This window comes from Pagrus pagrus (genome assembly GCF_965226575.1).
Source record: "Pagrus pagrus genome assembly, chromosome: 11".
Lineage (NCBI taxonomy): Eukaryota > Metazoa > Chordata > Actinopteri > Spariformes > Sparidae > Pagrus > Pagrus pagrus.
In genome coordinates this window covers 16,401,033-16,420,363 of record NC_140195.1, presented here as the reverse complement: position 1 = coordinate 16,420,363, position 19,331 = coordinate 16,401,033, and the positions used below count along the sequence as shown (strand labels likewise).

At 43.8% G+C, this 19,331-nt stretch overlaps 1 protein-coding gene across 1 annotated transcript in view; it reads right to left on the bottom strand.

The window, feature by feature from the left end:
• The window catches only part of arhgef25a (Rho guanine nucleotide exchange factor (GEF) 25a), a gene marked incomplete at its 5' end in the record, with an annotated part of 56,362 nt that overhangs the window by 15,287 nt on the left and 21,744 nt on the right, over nt 1–19,331 (bottom strand). Inside the window, 2 exon segments of the mRNA XM_084366642.1 lie at nt 1,216–1,326; nt 1,798–2,105. Coding sequence (XP_084222768.1) covers nt 1,216–1,326; nt 1,798–2,105 — 419 coding nt within the window.

The window sequence follows — 19,331 nt, the reverse complement described above, 5'->3', positions numbered from 1 at the left end:
TCTACCTCGGGAAAATAAAAGTTAATGAATATTCTGGCTGTGCTTTTTACACCACATCTCTGACATACATAACAAGAACTTTCCGCTAGCCAAAAAACAATAAACATTTCTCCAAAAACTGCGGTCGTGATATTACAGACAACAGTGTGAAGAAAAGGGGAAGAACAACAATGCATATAACACTGGACGTGTAGCTCGGAGATGACGGACCTACATAATTCAATCTCTCTACTTCTACCTCTATACCTCTTTCTCTCTCTACAAAGATTGGCAGTGAAAACACCTAAGCGCTGACCTCATCCCTCTGATGTAATCGTGTTAATGGCTTTTGATGTGCTGTTGAGACTGAAATTAGGATTTAAGTGGTCCGGTGTCGATTCACAAACAGGAGACTCTCCACACAATGCTCAGATATTGTTTTACTGTATATTGATAGGGCTCAGGCACTGATGATTCATACTCAAGTGAAATCCATTCTCTGCCATGCTTCCATTTCACACTGAGAGGGGACCCCCTGAGCACCAGACGCTCCTTTGCCACGAGCAACTAACTGAGTGTTTGATTGAGAAATTAAAGTGTATGCGCACACATAGAGTTCTCTGTCACTTCGCAGCAACGGAGTCATCTTTCATCACATCTGCCGTCTCACATTATTTCCTATTTTTCTCCAGGCATGTCCTTTTGTAACATGTTGAGTGTGAGTCATGCATCACACAGGTCGCTGTCAAACCCTGGCCTCTGGTCCTCTGGTGCATCGACCTGCTCTGAGAGAGGCTTGTGTTCATTTAGACTCCCTTTCATATATGTGTGCTATGTATGGGGCTATAAATCTTTGGTTGTGTGGTTGCAGAATGCAGAGCTCTTTGTGCATCTGTGTGTTTGTTTAGCTTGATAGCTGAGCTCTGCCAGCAGCAGCAGCAGCAGCAGCGTTAGTCATTTCCAGATCTGGCTGGAGGGCCATGGAGACAAACAGTACTGATGTCACCTCCCCACCAGGCTGGGTGCTCTCTCAGAGTATCACTGCTACTCCTCTCTACAGTCTACAGTAAAATGTCAGCTAAAAACCATGAATCATGGTCATCAATGACCATCCGGTCATTTATGCTACAAAGATAGCTTTTTCTTGATGTTATTTCTACATGACTAAAGTGATGTGTGATGACAGATATCAGAGGTTATATTGTATTAGATTTGCAGCACATCGTGCAGACAGACCTGGGTGTTTGGCAGTGAAGTGCAGCCAATCAGCGAGTCAGTTATGTAGCTGGGGGACTGTAGTGTAGCCGGTGACAGGTCCTCAGGGCTTGCAAGGCGATCTTTCCACTCCTGCAACACACACACACACACACACACACGCACGCACACACACACACACAACGTCAAAAAACACAATAGAAACGAAATGTCTGCAGCACACTGAGGCAGCTGCGTGGACAGCACGAGTCACAGAACATGGCAGCGTGAGTTCCTGCAGGCTGAACCTGCAGTGCTGCTGTTATATAACAACATCACCACCTGCCATGATACTTAGTCCTCACTGGATCAACTCCACATCAAACCTGTCTCTGCTCATATTCCTGAACTATATAAACAAGCCACAGTCAGGGTGTTGGCTTTAGTTTGGATTTATGTGAGTCTCAAGCTTTGTGTGTTTACATCAGAACCAGTTCATACGAAGGATCAATGTTTAATAATTCCTAATGAGTTTACTTACAAGGTGGTTCATCCGCAAGCACAAAGTCAGCACGCAAAGCCTTGTTTGATTAGTTTGTGTGACCAAGAAAAAACACTTCTTACCAGTTCTCTGTGTGTGACAGGCAGGATGGTGAGAGTATCATCAGGCCTCATGGGGCTGCCCAGCTCCTGGCTGTGACTGTGGGACGGAAGAGGTAGAGGCTTTCCCTCAAGTTTGCGGACCTGACGCTCCCCTTTGGCAGTGGCCCCGGCGCTGAGCTTGCGCACAGGGTTCGTGAGCCACTTCTTCAGGGTACTCACAGAGCGCCTGGAGCCCGGAGAGCTGGGGGCCGAGCTGCCTGATGCCTGCGGGGGCAGGGACGCCACAGAGGTGGAGATGCTGCCTTCGCTGCCTGCTGCCGAGTATGAGTCTGGTGAAAGGAGACATGGAGAGAAAACACTGAGTGGCTGAGGGTAATGTATAATGTATAACGTATAAAAACACTGTGGAGGAAGGCCCAATCCCGATGTCCCCCTAGGTGTTTCTGATATTGCTGTGTTGGTGTTGTTCCAGGAACATTATTGCAACGGACCAATCAGGTTGTTGTGATGTCACAGCTTTGCGACTTCCTGGAACAACTCAGGTGTTTCTTGGTAAGTGATTGAATATGAGATGTCACAAGGGCCCAAAATGCTATCAATAAGAATGGGAAAGCACTTTGAGACATTTAACCTTATGGGTTTAAGACTTTTTATTCCATTTCCATTTAGAATATTAAAAATTATTTTAAAAAATGTAATAAAAAAACATGAATATACAAATATAAACACATTCACTGAGAGGTTTCAGGGAAAAACACTTCGTGTAATAGTTCAAAACCTATTACATTTTTTTTTTTTTTTTTTTTCTTTAATAGATTGATTTTAGTAGTTCCCTCAGGCAAAGTCACAAATGTAACAAAAAGCGGGCTTAAATTGCTCAAAATGTCTGCGAGAGTCCTCATCCATCTGACAATTTGACAGCGGACAGCCCAACACCAACTTATTGGGAACGCACTTCAAAGTCCATAAGTGTGGACATCGGGATTGGGCCGCAGACAACTGATATAAGGTCAAAGGGCAAAGTACAGCGGGACGCTCCACAATCAGATCTCAACAGTCAATAAATCAATTAATCTATGGACTAAAACAACAGAACAAAAAGAGCACTTTCTTTGAGGCAGTGATTTGTAACTGCGGGGTTGCAAGAAGGCTAAAAGAATGAGGCATTGCTCAGCTCCGCTAACAAAGCAGGGACAAGTTTGTGACTCCTAGACAAACATAAAAGCTGATGAATCTACACCAAACGAATAAAATATAATGAGGCATATCTCGCCACCACATCTGCTTCAACAGTGCAATGGTGGGTGAAGAAGTAAGAGGAGAGAGAATTTTGAGAAAATCTGTCTTGTAATGTAAACTTGTAATGCCTCTACTATAGAGGCGACATAGTAGGGGCTTGAAAATGTCGTTATCTACAAAAAAAGGGGGGATCCTGCTGAAAAAGTTTGGAGACACTGCTTCAAGGCAACAGAGCTCCTGTTTGACGATTTGAAGGAGGCAATAGTGCTGGATCAGTGAGAGGTGATGGAGGACTGGAGGTCAGAAGATGTGTCAACATCAGGAGAGAAGAGGTAAAGAGAGAAATAAAACAAAGAGTGTAGATATAAATAGCCTTCCTGTTCAAACACAGCTGTGCAGCTGTGAGCCGCATCATAAAAGACGCACTGTTCTGTTTATGTCGAGCAGACCATGGTTTTCAAATTGGAGCTGCGCATCCAATCACACGACCGGCGTATGGCCGACCTTTAATGTGAAAGACACTGCAGGCCGTCTGCTGTACAGCGATGTCAGGAGGACATGGGAAGTGGGCTCAAAGGGGGGTGAGCTGAGACCGGACATCCACTATAATCCTCTGTAGAGGGACTTACTTGGGACTGTTTGTTTTTCTGTCTTGTCCTCCATTCCCATCCTGCCTCAACCACCCAACCCTTCCTGAGTCCTGAGATAGCTCTTCCTCTGACTTGTGTGACTGGAGTGTTTTATCTGTTGTGTGCACTTCAGTCGTGCCCCCCCATCCATCCTCTTGCCCCAGACCCAGCCTCTGACCTTTGACCACCACTCTGCTGCAGATGGAGAAACACTCTCTCCTGCTAACACTCCGCAGCTTCTTATCGCCTGAGTACAGCGGCTATTTCACACCAATCGTCAACTGAGTGTGTCTTTAGTTTCCAGGAAAAGCGAGTTTGTGAATTCGTTGTGCATTTGTTTACAAGGGGACAACGCTGACCTCATTTCGGCGTTCCTGATGTGAGCCACGGAGGAAGATCTTATCACAGCTCTCAGCAGTAAGAGCCCAGACTGCAGGAGCCTCACTGACACAGCGTGGCCCATTTTGTGAGTGTGCTGTCTTCAAAGGCAAAGCTGGAATAAATTCACAATCCCCTCCAGTGTTCATGCTTAAAGCGATTGAGCTTTTCCACACTTGATTCATTCAATTATTTCCCCTCAGAAATACAATAGCAGCCACTGTACCGATCAATGAAAATGAGCTATGTAAAAATGTCCCCTTCTCTTCAGTGCACAAACCTCAGTCACAGTGTTTGTGAAATGGCTAACCCCAAAGCAAAACAACTCATGTTCGTGACATCGCACCGCTGCCTGTGCATACAAACTTGGGTAAAATAAATGGTTTGTGGATCCTGGCTGCTAACAAAAAAAACCTCTAACTCTCTCTGTTTGTGTGTTTTCACCACCAAGACAACATTTCCTCTGTAATCTGTCTCGCTATACATTTTACAGGCCTTGTGCATGTGTGCGTGTGTATGTGATCCCAGGGTGGCCAATTTCCCCATCCTCTCTTCTGTCACTCCCACCCCCATCCACATGAAAGACTGGAGAGTGTAAGGAGATCTGAGCCTGGCAGGACGGCGGGGCGGGGGGTTGAACAGAGGGATGAGGAGACGAGGAGCAGAGAGGGGTACAAAGAAGGGAGACGGCTAAACGCTGCAGGGGATAGACGGAAACTTTGAACAAACACTGGGTGGGTCTTTCGACAGTAAGGACAACTTAAAGGAGACATATTACATTTTTTCGCTTTTTTCCTTTCCTTCAGTGTGTTATATAGGTTCTTGTGCATGTAAAAGATATTGAAAGTTAAAAAGGTCAAAGTCCAAAACAACCGAAGCTCCTCTCTCCCACAAAACACACGCTACTGAAACGCCTCCTCAGTAGTTGCACCTTTTGCATAATTTTCCATTTGCATAATTTGTCCCAATCGGCTAGTTTGGGACAAATAAATCCTGCACAGTTGATCTGTTTTTGTTGGCTCAGGCGTGTGTGAGCTGACCAATGAGAGCAGACTGGGTATTCAGGAGGGGGGGCTTAAAGAGACAGGAGCTGAAACAGTGATTCAGACAAAAGGGGAATACAGCTGCAGCAGTGGACAGTATGAGAAAACTGATGTGTTTTTTGAGCATTTTCAAAATGAGCATAATATGTCTCATTGAAAACAGTCTGAGTTCAAGCCTCTGCCCTTTGTGAAATGCCTTAGCTGAAGATGACTACAGGATATCAAGAAGGACCTTAACGCTTTTGTATTTATGGCTGTTACTTTCAAAAAGCCTGAAGCAATGCATACACTTTCTCTAAGAGAAAAGAGTGAGGATGTGAAAATGATGCTGAGCACATGTGATAACCCCCACCTCAGCCTCTCTGACCTCTGAAGAGGGCCAGGCCTGGAGGTTTGTGTTTCCCCAGCGTTCCCTCCTCAGGTTCAGTCAGGCCAGGGTTTAGGGGTCACAGTGCAGAGACACAGCGAGTAACACTGCTCCTAACCAGCTCCAGACATCAGCGGAGATAGCTTATCAAAAAAAAAAAAGATGAGGGGAAGAGAGGCTGACACACTCTGCGCCTGGAAGCAATTAGAATTGAGTAGAGACAGCAGCGTGGCTTCATGGTTTGAAACGCCAGAATGACACAGTGGCTATGTCAAATGTATAGATTTACAACGTGCAGCGTGTACAAAATTGACTGGTTTCATCAAGAAGATTGTTTCATCTACACCCCACTGATTGTTATGTATAGTCCCTGTTGACCCAGGAAAGCTTAATCTCAGCGTTGTTATGAAACCAAAACCAGCCATTACTGGAACATCTATAACAGCCTTTTCAAACTAACAGAAAGGAAACTGTAAAACACAAAGGGAGATGATGAGCTTCCCCTCAGAGCGGCATGCCTCCGCTCTCCCCACACATTGCAAGATGAGAGGAATTGATACCATTACACACCTACACAGAGGAAATCAGGCGGAAAAAAAGACAAATCCTTCCCACTCTCCCTCTGTCTTGCAGCGTGCTAATAGCACCCGGTGACATTCATCTCCATAATGGCGCTGCTAAGAAAAGATTACCCAGGCTGATTTTGTTAATGCAACTTGACTATTGTTTATGCGCTTGCGATAATTAACAGTTGAAGGCACAGGGCAAAGGGATTGCATCAAGCTGGCCCGACCTGTGGTGATCAGTTAATGCTGGGCTTTCACCAGTCGCCCACTCACTGTCTGAGAGGCTGAGAGGCAGCGGGCAGGCACGAGGCTCACCCAAAAAGTTTGCTCTGTGTAACTCTAGAGCCACGCAGGTCTCTTGTGCAAAGTAGTTCCAGACTTTGTCTTGATGTTGTTCACCCACAACAGTGAAGTTTGAATGTACTCGTTGCCTAATACAGTCTAATTTAGGCAGTCCATGGCTCATTTGGTCAAGTGATCTATCATCTTGTTATTTTAGTGCTGATAAGCAGCAACTTTTTCTTGCACCTATTAATGCTTTTCCCTCCATGTTTGGACTACTCATTTTAAGGCTGCAACTATCCCAACATTTTCTTGTTTTCATGATTGATTAAAGGGGCTCTGTGGAACTTCTGTGTTGTGCTGGAGCGTGGTCGATAGTGAGGCACTGAGATGATTCACCCAAGAACGTGCGTAAAGTCACATACTTTGGACTGTCGTGGAAAATCTGACTCCGACCAACAAAACAAATCATCAGCTTGCACAGACAACCCAGAGAGACTGGGGAATACCATTATTCATGTCAAGTTACAATAAGCTCACAAATGACAAATAAAAAAGTAGATGTAAATTGCTATAAATTGTTACATTGAGTCCTTTAAAAGGAGCAATGTATAAAAAATATTCACTTAAACATCCAAAAATCAACTAAAATAATCAACAGAATATATAAAATATGTCTACATATGTCTGTGTTGACGAGATATCTATACCAACAAGCTCCCAGCCCAGTCAGAGTCAGCTAATAGGACCACCATCTGCATGGCTGACTGAGCTAACCTGCTAACGGCAGGTACAATTAGCAGCAGTTATTGGTTTGATATGCTGCCCCCCTTATTGTTTGGTGTTTGACTCAGGCAGGAATGTTCACGGGTGAGGTAATGTTTTAAAGTTTTATTCACGTTATGTTTAGTCATGCTCTAAGACTTCTGGTCTCTGACCTCTGACTCTCTCCCAGAAGTTATAGCAGCAGGCATCCAAATGAAATGCAATGTAAAAATTACATTACAAAATTACATTACATTACATTACAAACATTATTGGAAATCTTTGGCATAATGTAAGTGCACAACTCAACAAAATGTCCATTATAGAGCTCGTCTAGTCACTTTCTAGACATTTTAATGAAGAAATACTACACATCCATGTCAGAGATCAATTGATTCTCAGCAGTCTGAGAATGGCCACCAGTCTAAAACACATTCACTTACCTCTAATGTAAGACAGAAAAAGCAGAAAATTGTCGAAGTGGGAACCAACAAGCATCTGGCATTTTGGCTTGAAATTGATTTGATGTTCTTCAGTCTTTTTCATGTGATTTAAAGTGAACCATGTCTGCTCAACAAAGTTTCAAATTCAATCACGGCTGAATTGATTTATCCAGTTCCAGTCATGTGGAAAAGGGAAAACATCCGATGCAACATTCTCGTGGGGGTTATGGATATGAGGTTGGATGTGATTGAATAAGCGGTATTTGGAACTGAAAACCAACGAGAAAATACGAGCACATCACACAGGCAGAGCAGCCTCAAGTGTGTGGGTGGATGTGCAGTTAGTGTTGGTCCCCATGAAGAAGTTTAGTCCAACTTCCTGCTATTGATCAGTTGTTAAGTGAGTGCTGCTGAGCCAACAAATCAGACTAAAAGCGTTGGCTGTAATGGAGCAAACTTGTTCACAGCCACTCCACTCTGGAGCTCTCTGTCAATCAAAATGCCTCTTGGGACCATACAAGCATTTTAGGCATCACTGAGCTCCTACAATACACACATGCAGACAGACATGCAGGTGCCCAGAACGGATTAACAAATGGCACATGCACATTTTTTCCAGGGTAGCAGTCCAGACGGGTGGCTGCAGGCTGTTCCACTTCTTTGGAACATCATCTATTGTCAGCACAAACAGGCGACCTGCTGATCACCAAACTGTCAAACATGTCAAATGTCCAGCTGAGTCTAAAAGACACGTAGAGCTGCCAATCAATGCCAGCACCTCACACATAACAGCCCCGGGGGTCTGACAGTGTGGCGGTCAAGACACAGACGGCAGCTTGCGTCATAGCTAACAACACAAAAACACAAAACAACACGTACCTTCTCTGTTCCCCCTCTCTTTTCATTGCCCTCCCCACCTTATGGTCTTCAGCCCTTCAGTCCTCTACTTGTATATTACATTTCACCTACTCAGAGGAAATGGACACTCTTCCCATCAACTAGCAGGACCTGGGCTGCACTCAGGCATTCAGATGTACAGACTGAAAGACCTGTGAGACCATGAGGCACTTAGTATCTGAAGCATATGACCGGAAACCCTCTAACTGTCCTCTGATGAACTTGTAGAGAAACTCACTACACTTATAAAATCTTACTTACTGTACTTCTTCAGCTGTGATTCACAATAAAAAGATGACTTTAGAACGTTTTTGTCTCCTTTTTCCTCATTATAGTCCATCCTGTCGGCCCCGGGCTGTTTTATGTGTATTCTGTTTGTGCCGCTGCTGATTAATAAATCCTGGCACTCGGCTGTTCTCTCTTTCTCCCGTCCTCCCTCTTGCCCTCCTCTCCATCTTGACTCTTACCCTACAACATGTACCCCTCCCTTTTACTCTGCTACCCTCTTTCTGCACTCTAACCCTCTCTTCCTCTATCTGCACTGCAGTGTTTTGAAGACTCTGTCGGTCCTGCCCTGGGATCAGGACACAAAGCAGCTCCGTCCTCTGATGCAATGCCCCGGCTCTGCCCCAAAGCTGCTGAGACCAGCACAAGCCCGACATGCAAAACCAACCAGCAGAGAACACAGTAACACAGGAGCAGAGGGAAAAGTACTTGGAATATCTCTCTTCCTTTCTCTTCCACTTCCTTCTCCAGTGGTGATTTTGACTGTACGACTGACACAACTGAACACACATCCTCTGAAATGATCAAGCTCTCTCTCCACTGAATATGAATGTATATTTTAATGAGAGGGAAAGGCTAAGAGATGGGCTGATGGGGAGAGCAGGGATTATTCGTGATTTAGTTTAGCAGTAAATGAAGGTTAAGGCAGACAGATGGAAGCTAAAACCTCGAGTGAGAGTGAGAGACGCTGAAGAAGAAGAAGAAGGGGAAGAAGGCGATTAGGGCACATGCTGCAAGGATCATTGCACGCCTCAATGGCTGAAAGGCTCGAAACAAGTGTTTGAAAAGATGAACGAATGATACGAATCCACCGAACCACTGACCAAGTCAAGAACTGCTGGAGAAGTTTGAAGGCAGCCTACTAACGTTACAAGGCTAAAAGTTAAAATGGCGAAAGACCAGGCAGACTTATGGATCATCTAATGGGAGAGCGACGATTGGCGAACATGACTCGTCTGAGGCTCCTGTTTCTGCTCAAGAGGACAGCAGCACTACTGGTAAATTCAATCTTGATGGCTAACGCTAACGTCACAACATTAGCTAATGTTAGATCAAAAATCATGAATGTGAAAAGTGTACTGACAGGCTGAATATCCTCTTAATCTTCTTCTGTTATATTTCTGGCAGATTAGATGCTTCACAGCAGGCAGAAAATGAATAATAGTAATATTCTGATTAAATGCTTGGGCATGTAAACACCCATCTTTATTGGATCGCTTTATTTAGCGTCCATGTAAATAGTTAAGTTGGAATAAACTGTCCATGTAAACGCAGCTACTGTGTGTGTCATATGTGTGTATCTGTGTGCAGCCACTTCTGGAGGGACACTTTGCAGTCAGACAGACAAGTGAACAGAGATTTCCTGTCCTCCTACTGACCTAGTTTATGCAGACACACATGCAACACACACACTGCTGTGCTCCAGGAGCACAGAAGGAAATACGTGGTAGACACAGAAGCGACACACACAAACAAGCCATCAGGGTCGGTCTCCTGCCATCAGCTCTCTCAGCCCGGCTCTGTGCACGGCGTGTTTTTCATCAGGGTAAAGCATCAAAGCAATGCCAGTCACAGGAAAACAGGCCTGAATAGATGATGCTGGCATTAATCCTATTGTCTGTGGAACAATGAAGAGTGATTCAGACACTTCACCTGATGAGGGCTTATGAAACAACCCTCAGTGATAGATAGATAGATAGATAGATAGATAGATAGATAGATAGATAGATAGATAGATAGATTACAGTTGCTGCTCCCTGTTGATAATGCACTCACCATCTTTACCGAGTTTTCTATCACCTCTGTCAAAAAAGGCTGAATCAGCATAAGTAGGGCAGTGGCGATCTCGCCGCAGACACTGTTTTGTCCTCAGCGGCTGCTATAGGCTCCTGGCAGTTTGAGACTGCGACCGTGTTTGTGGTTAGTGGGCCTGAAAACTCCAGACATTCCTCCAGAACCATTCAGAGAGAGACTTGCCAAGTTCCTGGCACCATCTGCCTGTATTTGCCTCAATGTAAGCTATGGGGAACCAAACGCACACGCACACTCAGAAATGCAAGGGATTTGAGGCTCCAGTGAGGTCGATTTCACACTGATATTAACCAACCGGGCTCCACGGGATCAAACGGAGATACTAATCGTGAGTCACTTTTTTTCATTTAATTAAAGGGGCGTTCCAGCACTTTCATTTTGGGCTGACATTTACCAAGAATGGTCAAAATCAAAGCAGCAGAGAGTGAAATATCTTAACACCTAGTCTCTAAGATCTTTGGATTTCAAACTCTGAACATCTGATCCTACATTACCCATGATGCAACTCAATGTGTCCATCATTAGTATGTCCTCCTGTGTGGTAATTTCACAAAACACCAAGTCCAAAGTTTGCAACACAAGTTAGAGTCACAGAGGACATTATTAGGCTGTTTTTAAGCTCATCTTCATGTATAAAATCAGTGGCATGTCCCTTTAATCCCCTTCCTCTTCACACAGACCACCACTCGTCTGCGTGTGCCTTAATGATCTCTCTACCCATTGACGTCAGCAATCGGAGCACCTCATGTTTCCCATGCTGCTCTTGGGGTAAATATTATTGATCACAACTGAGCCATCAGAGACACAAGATCTTTGCCTGTCTGCATGGACATAAGTGAGTCTGCACCTTGTTGTTTGTGCCTCACACAGCCGCACGTCAAGGTTTTTGTGTCCATAACACAAACATAAAATAGTTTGACGTCTGAAACTTGGGTTGGAGAAAACAGAAAGTAGATTACCTCAGAGTTACCGAGCAGACTATTAAATTTAAGTTGTACGAGCTGCTCGGATTCCTTGATTTTTTTAAAAAGTAAAATCACTTTTCAGATCAGATTTTACAGTGTATACAGATGTTAGAGTCATAACAGAGTTTTGGTGATCAGGAACAAAGAGGAGTCATTTAAAGGTCAGTATGAATCTGGATATATGTTACGCTGCCAAAGTACACAGTGGTTAGAAAATCACACAGACCTGATTTTACGGCTTGAGGCTTTAATCAAGGTTATTTCACATGATCTCACAAACTTATCTTGCTAGGCTTCAGGTTATGTGCTAGTGGGCTGAACCACAGTGGTTCCAACCAATCAGTACGCTAGGAGGAAGGACTGTTTGCTTGAAAACAACAATGGCGGCTCCTCAAGATGTTAGCATTGCTACTGCTATAGCATCAGTTATATCAGAACTGGACCATTTATTTAATAAGAAAATAAAGAATGGCACTGAAGGTTTTTCTCGATGGAAAAGATGTTTTCACTTTTCTCTCGACTGGCTTCTGTAAGAGTTTGATTTGGCAACTATCTCACTGGTGGTGACGCTCTTCTGCTGTTGATCTGAACGGTTGAAAGTTCTTGTGATAGACAGATGGTTCATCCAATCACATGCCAATTATTTTAGTGCCTGCCCTTTTCCAAACATTTTCCGAGGATGACTTCCCAGAAGGTTCTGTGGAACAAACCATCTGGTGTGTCAGGTTACCATCAGGGTGGCAGTATTGTCAGTAAACTAGTGCTGTCAAAAATATTGAAATATATCGATGCATATCAATTCTGAATATTTGAAACTGTTTTAATACTTGTTTTTTTAAGTATTTAATAAGCCGCTATAAGCTCTGCTTTCTCTCTGTCTTCTCTCAACATTGGCACACACACAAATTATTTTTAAAGGTTTGATCTAAAGAGAAAAAAACTAAAAAGTGTGATATTCAGTGTGAACTACAGTCATTCTGTTGCTCTCTGCTACTAAAAAAGTGGCCAACCTTGGTTCTATTTATCTTTGAATAAAAATAAAAAATTGTATCCCCTCAATGTTGTGTAAGTATTATCAGATATTGGTATGTTTTAGGGTATTGTATTGAAGTTAGAAATTCTTGTATCATGACAACACTATACTTCACTTTATATCAATTCACTGATCGGCAGTGGTGGAAACTACACTATACAGTTCTGGGTAAACAAGTCTTATCTTAATTTATAATAATACATCATATACTTGTTGATTTACTGTGTATTACCCATATGAAAGGGTTTCAAACTGTATGTCCCCACTGAGCATGACAGCATTTGGTCGAGAAAATGTGGGATGTCAAAGCACTTACATGACCTTGCAGTGTGTGTTTGTTTGTGTGTTTGTGTGTGTGCGCCCTGATAATCATAGCGATGATCAACACTACCCTTTCAGCCTCTTTAACAGCAGGCAGCCAACATGCACACACTCACACACACTGTGAGTACTGTTGATCATGACTATGGTTATCTGGGCGCGCACACAAACACACACACACACACACACACACACACTTAAAGAGAGCACAGTGCAAATTAAAAGCGATTGTGATTCCATATGGCAGCTGTGGCAGTGCCAGTCAGGAGGCCTGTGAGAAGAGCTGTGGAGCCTGCTGGGCCGTGGGGATGTGGAGCCTCTCCTCCTGGCCCCAGTCTGCCTGACAGCTCTGGCGCTCTCAGCTCTGGGCTCTTGCTGTTTTTCACGCTGGCTGTATACAAGGTCACATCTCTGAACTGTAAGTAACCGAGGCTACTGTAAATGAGTCGGAGGTGAATCGTGGGCAGGATTTGCCAGGACTGCCTGAACTGAATTCCTCCAACGACGAAGCATTAAACCACAAAACAAAGCAAAGAGCGAAGTGTGGCTCTTCATGCTGATCTGGCACACTGCGTTGACCTGATGTAAAGACGTGTTGCTACTGTTATCCTCAGTCAGACTTGATGGGCTTTCCAGACACATACTCTCGTTCCTTTCCATGGCTCTCCACCTCACTCTCCCCCACTCTGATCACCATGGCAACTAAACCCAGAAGGGGAGAGAGTGTGTTTGTGCCCACATGTGTAGGTTGATTTCTTGTCTTGCTGATGGCTAATCTTTTGCGCGGTTGTCCCCTCATGTTGCTCATATACACACACACACACATGCAAAAATAATTAGCGCAGATTCACATAAATATTTATACAGTAATACAGTTTTTTATGCTTATTTGTAAAACAATGCAGTACGCACAAAAGGATGCTATTGAAAAGCTAATTCCAAAATCAAGAAAAGCATCTGCACCTGTCGGCTTTTGTCCGTTTCAGATTGAGTCCTGCATTCGGAGCAAAGAGCTCTTCATATGGCCATTAAGAGGCTGTCTTATGAATACGCAAAATCCATTCAAGTGTTACAGGAAGAACGGCGCTCAGGTCCACCTGTAAATCCATGGTCTACGTCTATGGATTGAACAGTGTAGACTAATTTATGGAGTTTGAATCCTGGATAGATTTAGACGATCAATAGAAAGGGTATAAATATTGGCAGGTGGTTGCTGCAGTCTCTAAAAAATGCAACCTCATTGCTCACTGATCTGCTTTATTTTTTCCTCTTTGTCAGCAGGTGTCATTTTCAACCCAGTCGCCGGAATAGAATTTTGGCAATGTACATTTCTGCAAACCATGGATATATTTTAAACTTTGCATGTCTTTACATTGCAACTTTACTTTTCTTTACGTTTAGGCACAAAAAACACTTGATTAGGGGTCGGAAAAGATCATGTTTTGGCTTAAAATAGCAGTTTTGGTCGCCACAAACAGGAGATGTCATGAGATCTCTTTAAAAACACCCAGTTATGTTGCCGCAAACACAGCTGGAGATTTTCCAACTTGTCGTCAAAAATATCTGTTTTTTTGTTGCCACAAACACAGCTCAGAATTGTACCGAGGTCTCCTCAAAATTTTCCACTGGTGTCACACTTATTAATGCTGAAACACAGTCTCGAAATGCAGTCACTGGCTGCAATGAGAACGTGAAATGACAGGTATTGTTGAAATGCCAATATGGCGCATAGCTTATGACACAAATGTGAACGTAGCAGTGGTTTGCAGAAACATTAACCCATTTACAGATCTAGATCTCTAAACAAAGCCAAGAAAATCCTATTAGTGCTTTTGAGCTGTTACCTTTTGGTCGTAGGTTTCGGTACTCAGCTTCAAAAAACAAGAGAAAACAGTCATTCATACCACAAGTGAATAAATCGTTCAGCAGGTCTGGTTCGTGACAAATTATTAATTTCAGTTTTGTGACGTACTGAGGTTGGTTTTAGCCTACAACTTGAGGGATTTGTGCATGATATAACTGATATAACTCTTGTTTATGATTGCTGAACTTCATGTTTCATACTCTGTTTTTTGAGGGATCTGTGCAATACTCACACTGTGATACATATGGTGTCAATTTGTGATTTGTTGAAGTGTCAGTCTTTTTATCCTGCTTTGTATTGTCACGCCAAATGGAGTTATTATAACTAAGGTTCAGGAACCAGACCACGCCGCTCCTACTCGCCAATCTGACACCCAGGCCCAGCCAATCCAACCACCTGCATCTCATCAACCTAACCACCTGAGTCTCGTCAACCTAACCACCTGTGTCTCATTAACTCAACCACCTACGTCAACCTGATTCAATCACCTGTGAAACTTATATAGGCAGGCCTAACCATTGTTCTCCCATTCGTCTCAAGTTCTGACAACCCTCCCCCCCAGACCCTCTCCTTTTCACTATCATCTCTCACAGGATCGCTGGCAGCCCAACCTTCGATATCGCCATCCCATGGCAAGAAGATCATCCAAACCAGACACCCAGGCCATCCCAGGACAGGAACCACGGGGGGATGATGAAGCCATGCTGACTAAGACGTGCGCCCATCGAGACGTACCCCCATTCTGAGTCTCAACCTCCCTGGATCCCAGATGGTCCAGCCAATTGGCAACCCTACTCAAACCCCCTCTTCATCTACCTAACTCAACAACCCGCCCCCCTCTTCTTCATCCACCAACCTCGACCCCTTTCCCTCATCCAACTACCCCTAACCCCTTCCTATCCTTTCTAATTCAAATAAACTACCTTAACGTTAAACTGTGGCGTGGTCTTGTTAGTGAAATGAATGAATTTCACTGAAAAGAGTTTCCCTACAGGGATAATAAAGTAACCTAGCCCCAACATTTTTATCCTGCCAGCTGGGCTGTGATTTGAGTTTTACCGCTGAAAACATAATTCTTATATTGCCTGCAGGTAAAGCTGCTAACTTAACTATGATCGTCTTAGTTTTGCTGCTGCATTGCTGCAGCACAGAGCATCTGTCGTCCTAACCACAAGGCAACCATGACTGATTTAACCCCTTAAGTATTGGCAGTCACAGACTAGCTGCAGGCTATCTCTGAATGAAGAGCTGGGTAACAATCGATGGTGCCTGCTGACAAGTGACAGTCAATGTGGTCTGTGACCAAAAAGAGGAAAACAGCTCAATCTTGGTTTGCTCACAGTGTTGTGGAGCAGGCAAAGGCAAGAGGTAGAAGTTTACTCTGGAGTGTAGGAACCTCTTGGAAATGTTTTGTTTAGTCATTCGGTTTCCACTGAATTTCCCAGAAAAAAACATCTTGAACTTTTCACATTCTTCTACAGTTTTTTACTGGAGTGAACAGAGCCCTGAAGCTAGGTCAGCATTGTATATTAGTTTGGAAAGAGTCATAATTTACCCAGAATCGATTTCAATCAGTAAGTAATACTTAAAATGGCCAGTAATTTAGGCAAGCCTGTAGTCAGAGAGAGTCCAAGAAGAGGGAGAATTCAGGTCAGTAGTCAACACAAGAGCAATACTCTATAGTCTGAGAGCTGTAACACGTGCCACTAACAAACTGGTTGGAAGAACAAGTTAACCCTTCCCAGACACAACAGGCAGTCATTCTCCTGGTCGGTAAGCAGCGAGCGAGCACACTCAGCTCATCTGCAGTCAAAGCTCGAGCTAACTTTTTCAACACAACACCGCATCTCTTTCAATATTGTCGCTTTCCATTGTTTGCTTTGCTTTGTGCACTGTTTTGGAAAGTTTCTCAGCGAAGCCTCTATCAAGTATCCTCCGGGGAGAACAGCAGAGAAAAGGAGCCACAATCAGAGTACCTCTCTACTCTGTCAGCCTGAGGGGACACTGAAGTAATCGCTGTACTCAACCTGTTGCTAAGAGTTACAGTAAGCATGCTCCAACCCTGCTGGGTGAAAGTGAACAAGTTTTGTTTTTTTTTTTAGATCAGGATAAGACGAGTAATAACCGTGTTTGAGTATGGTAAGAACAAATGTCATGGACGCCCCTAAAGACTCCAGACATAAAAAGACCCATATGGGCTGAAAAGTGGGGGTAGAAACGCAGGGGGAAGTGGCTCCTCTCCCCCTCTGCGCTGTAGGAGAATTCTTTCTAAACAAGGTATGGAATGCACTCCTGTGTTTCATAATTTGTTCCCTCATTCTTCTGCTCCGCACGTTTACAAACAGAGCCCAGAGGAAGATGAAAAAGAGAGGGAAAGAGAGTCGGAGTTAGAGGAGGAGGAGGAGAAGAAGTGCACGGGAGCACTGGAAATATGTCAGGGCAAGGCCGTTTAGCAGAGCAAAAAGGAGAGGCGAATGAACTGTGAAAAAGGAAGATGGTGAAAATAGTGAAAAGGGGAGAAGACATCATTAATAACCGTCTGACTGGCTGTATGCCGACCAGTGTGAGTGAGAGAGAGAGAGCAGGGAGAAAGGAAGAGGAGGAGGAGGAAGAGAGAGAAAATAAGAATGCCCCAGGAATGATCTTAATGCTCCACTTGGTGTTCACATTCCAAGCTGGCAAATCATGCAACATTCAGACCAAATATCAGACGATTTCCTCGTCCAGCTGGGGAAACTGGGAGCACTGGGTTGCTACAAATCTCCTTGTACTTCCTCTCACTCCATTTCTCTCTCTCCGCCTGTCTGTCTGTTTTTCTGCTGCATGTGCGAGAGAAACAATATGGAGATCAGCTGCACAGCAGAGAAGAGACAGGGGGTTGGGTGGGAGGGCAAGAGGAGATGACGAGGTGGAGGGTGGGCTGGGGTGCAAAGTTTAAAAATATCTCAGACTGCCGGACAAAAAGGCTGGGCCACAGCAGTCCAGCAGGAGCATACCTTCAATTTCAGCTATTTTTGTTGCTTTTTCCATAATGTCTGAAGTCTGCCTTATAAGCTGATGACAAAGACGCTCCTCCAGCTGAGACATAAAAAGACACGCCGTTTCTGTCACGGCAATTTTCCCTCACGTTTGCCAACGCGGCTGCTTTACGTCAAAAGCACGCTGATATCAAAGTTATTCATGGGCCTTTGGGTCACAGGTTAGCGAAGGGAAATCTGGGGATCAAGGTCCTGTGTCTGAAAGCAAACACGCTGCTGAAGTGCCCCTGAGCAAGACACTGAACCCTACTACCACCTCCATACACTCTAGCAGGACTAGTCTGAGAAGGAGGACAGGAATCATTTTCAGACTGTGATCAAGTGTTTTAGTTTAAAATTGCCTGGAAACTGCAGCAAATGAGCCGTTTGATGTTAATGAATAAATTCACAAAGCAGTGCAAATTAAGTAGAGCTTAAACTATTTAACTGATCAGCTGATTGACAGAAATTATTGCATTCAATTAATCTGTTTTAAAGGGGCACTACGTAGTTTTGGAAAAGGAACTCAAACTAAGAAAGGTAAAATTTACAATTTTATTATAATAATATAAACAATTTTTATTTGGTGCACAGTGTTTCCATAACTGAATAACAAGCTGTCCTCACAGGAGAATAAGGTCCCCAGAATGCTGTTTGAAGCTACAAAAAGGAGCTACTCAGAAGGGTCCTGCAAAAAAAGTATGCTGTCCTGTGATGTTTCCTCAGTTTCATGAAAATCAATCAATGAATGAAATTTTCCTTACTGATTAAAATGTCTCTCCCACTTCTCGCACTCTGATGCACCAATTTGTGCTTTTTCTGTATCAATTTATATTGGAAAAGACTTAATTTATGTAAAAACAGAAAATTCAGGTGTCAGATGACAATTCGAAATATAATGGAACATAATGCAGTCAGCCTCTCAGGAAAGCATTTCGTCAAAATAAAAGTCCTCTGATCCTTTCATGCATTAATCGGGGAGGGCAGGTGGACTAATCCATGATTTCTAAATATCCAAATATCGAGAGGAACCTGTTCCCCCAATCCCCTCTGAAATCTAGGTCTCTAGTTAAAACAGTGGCATGTGTGTTTACATGTGTGTGTCTATGCATTGAACACACACGGATAAGCAATTTCCGTATGTGAGGCATATACTGTATAGTTCATTTAAATGTTTGTTTTTCTCTCTGTGCTCTTGGTCTTTGACATTCAACCATGAAAGTATTTGTGTGTTTGTGTGTGTGTGTGTGTGTGTGTGTGTGTGTGTGTCATTGCTTGGGGGGATCCTTGTCCTAACTCAGTGCATGCATGAGTCAACGCTCGCGAATAAACACGCTCACAGATGCACAGGGAACACGTATAGATGCACAATGCATGCACGAGGCAGCACGTAGCCCATTTCCTTTCTCAGAAGAACATAAAGGAAGAGACGGATAAAATGAGAGAGAGAGTGATAGGAGTAGAGAGACAGGAGGAAGCGGTGGATATTTTGGGTGCACGGATGGAGAAGTTGTTGTAGTTGCTGGTGCGGCTGCAGCCAAGTCATCTTTAACCTAAACTCAACTGAGGCAACAGAGCAGGTCAGGGACATGTTGAGAAAAACACAGGCACAGGTGTGTGTGTGTGTGTGTGTGTGTGTGTGTGTGTGT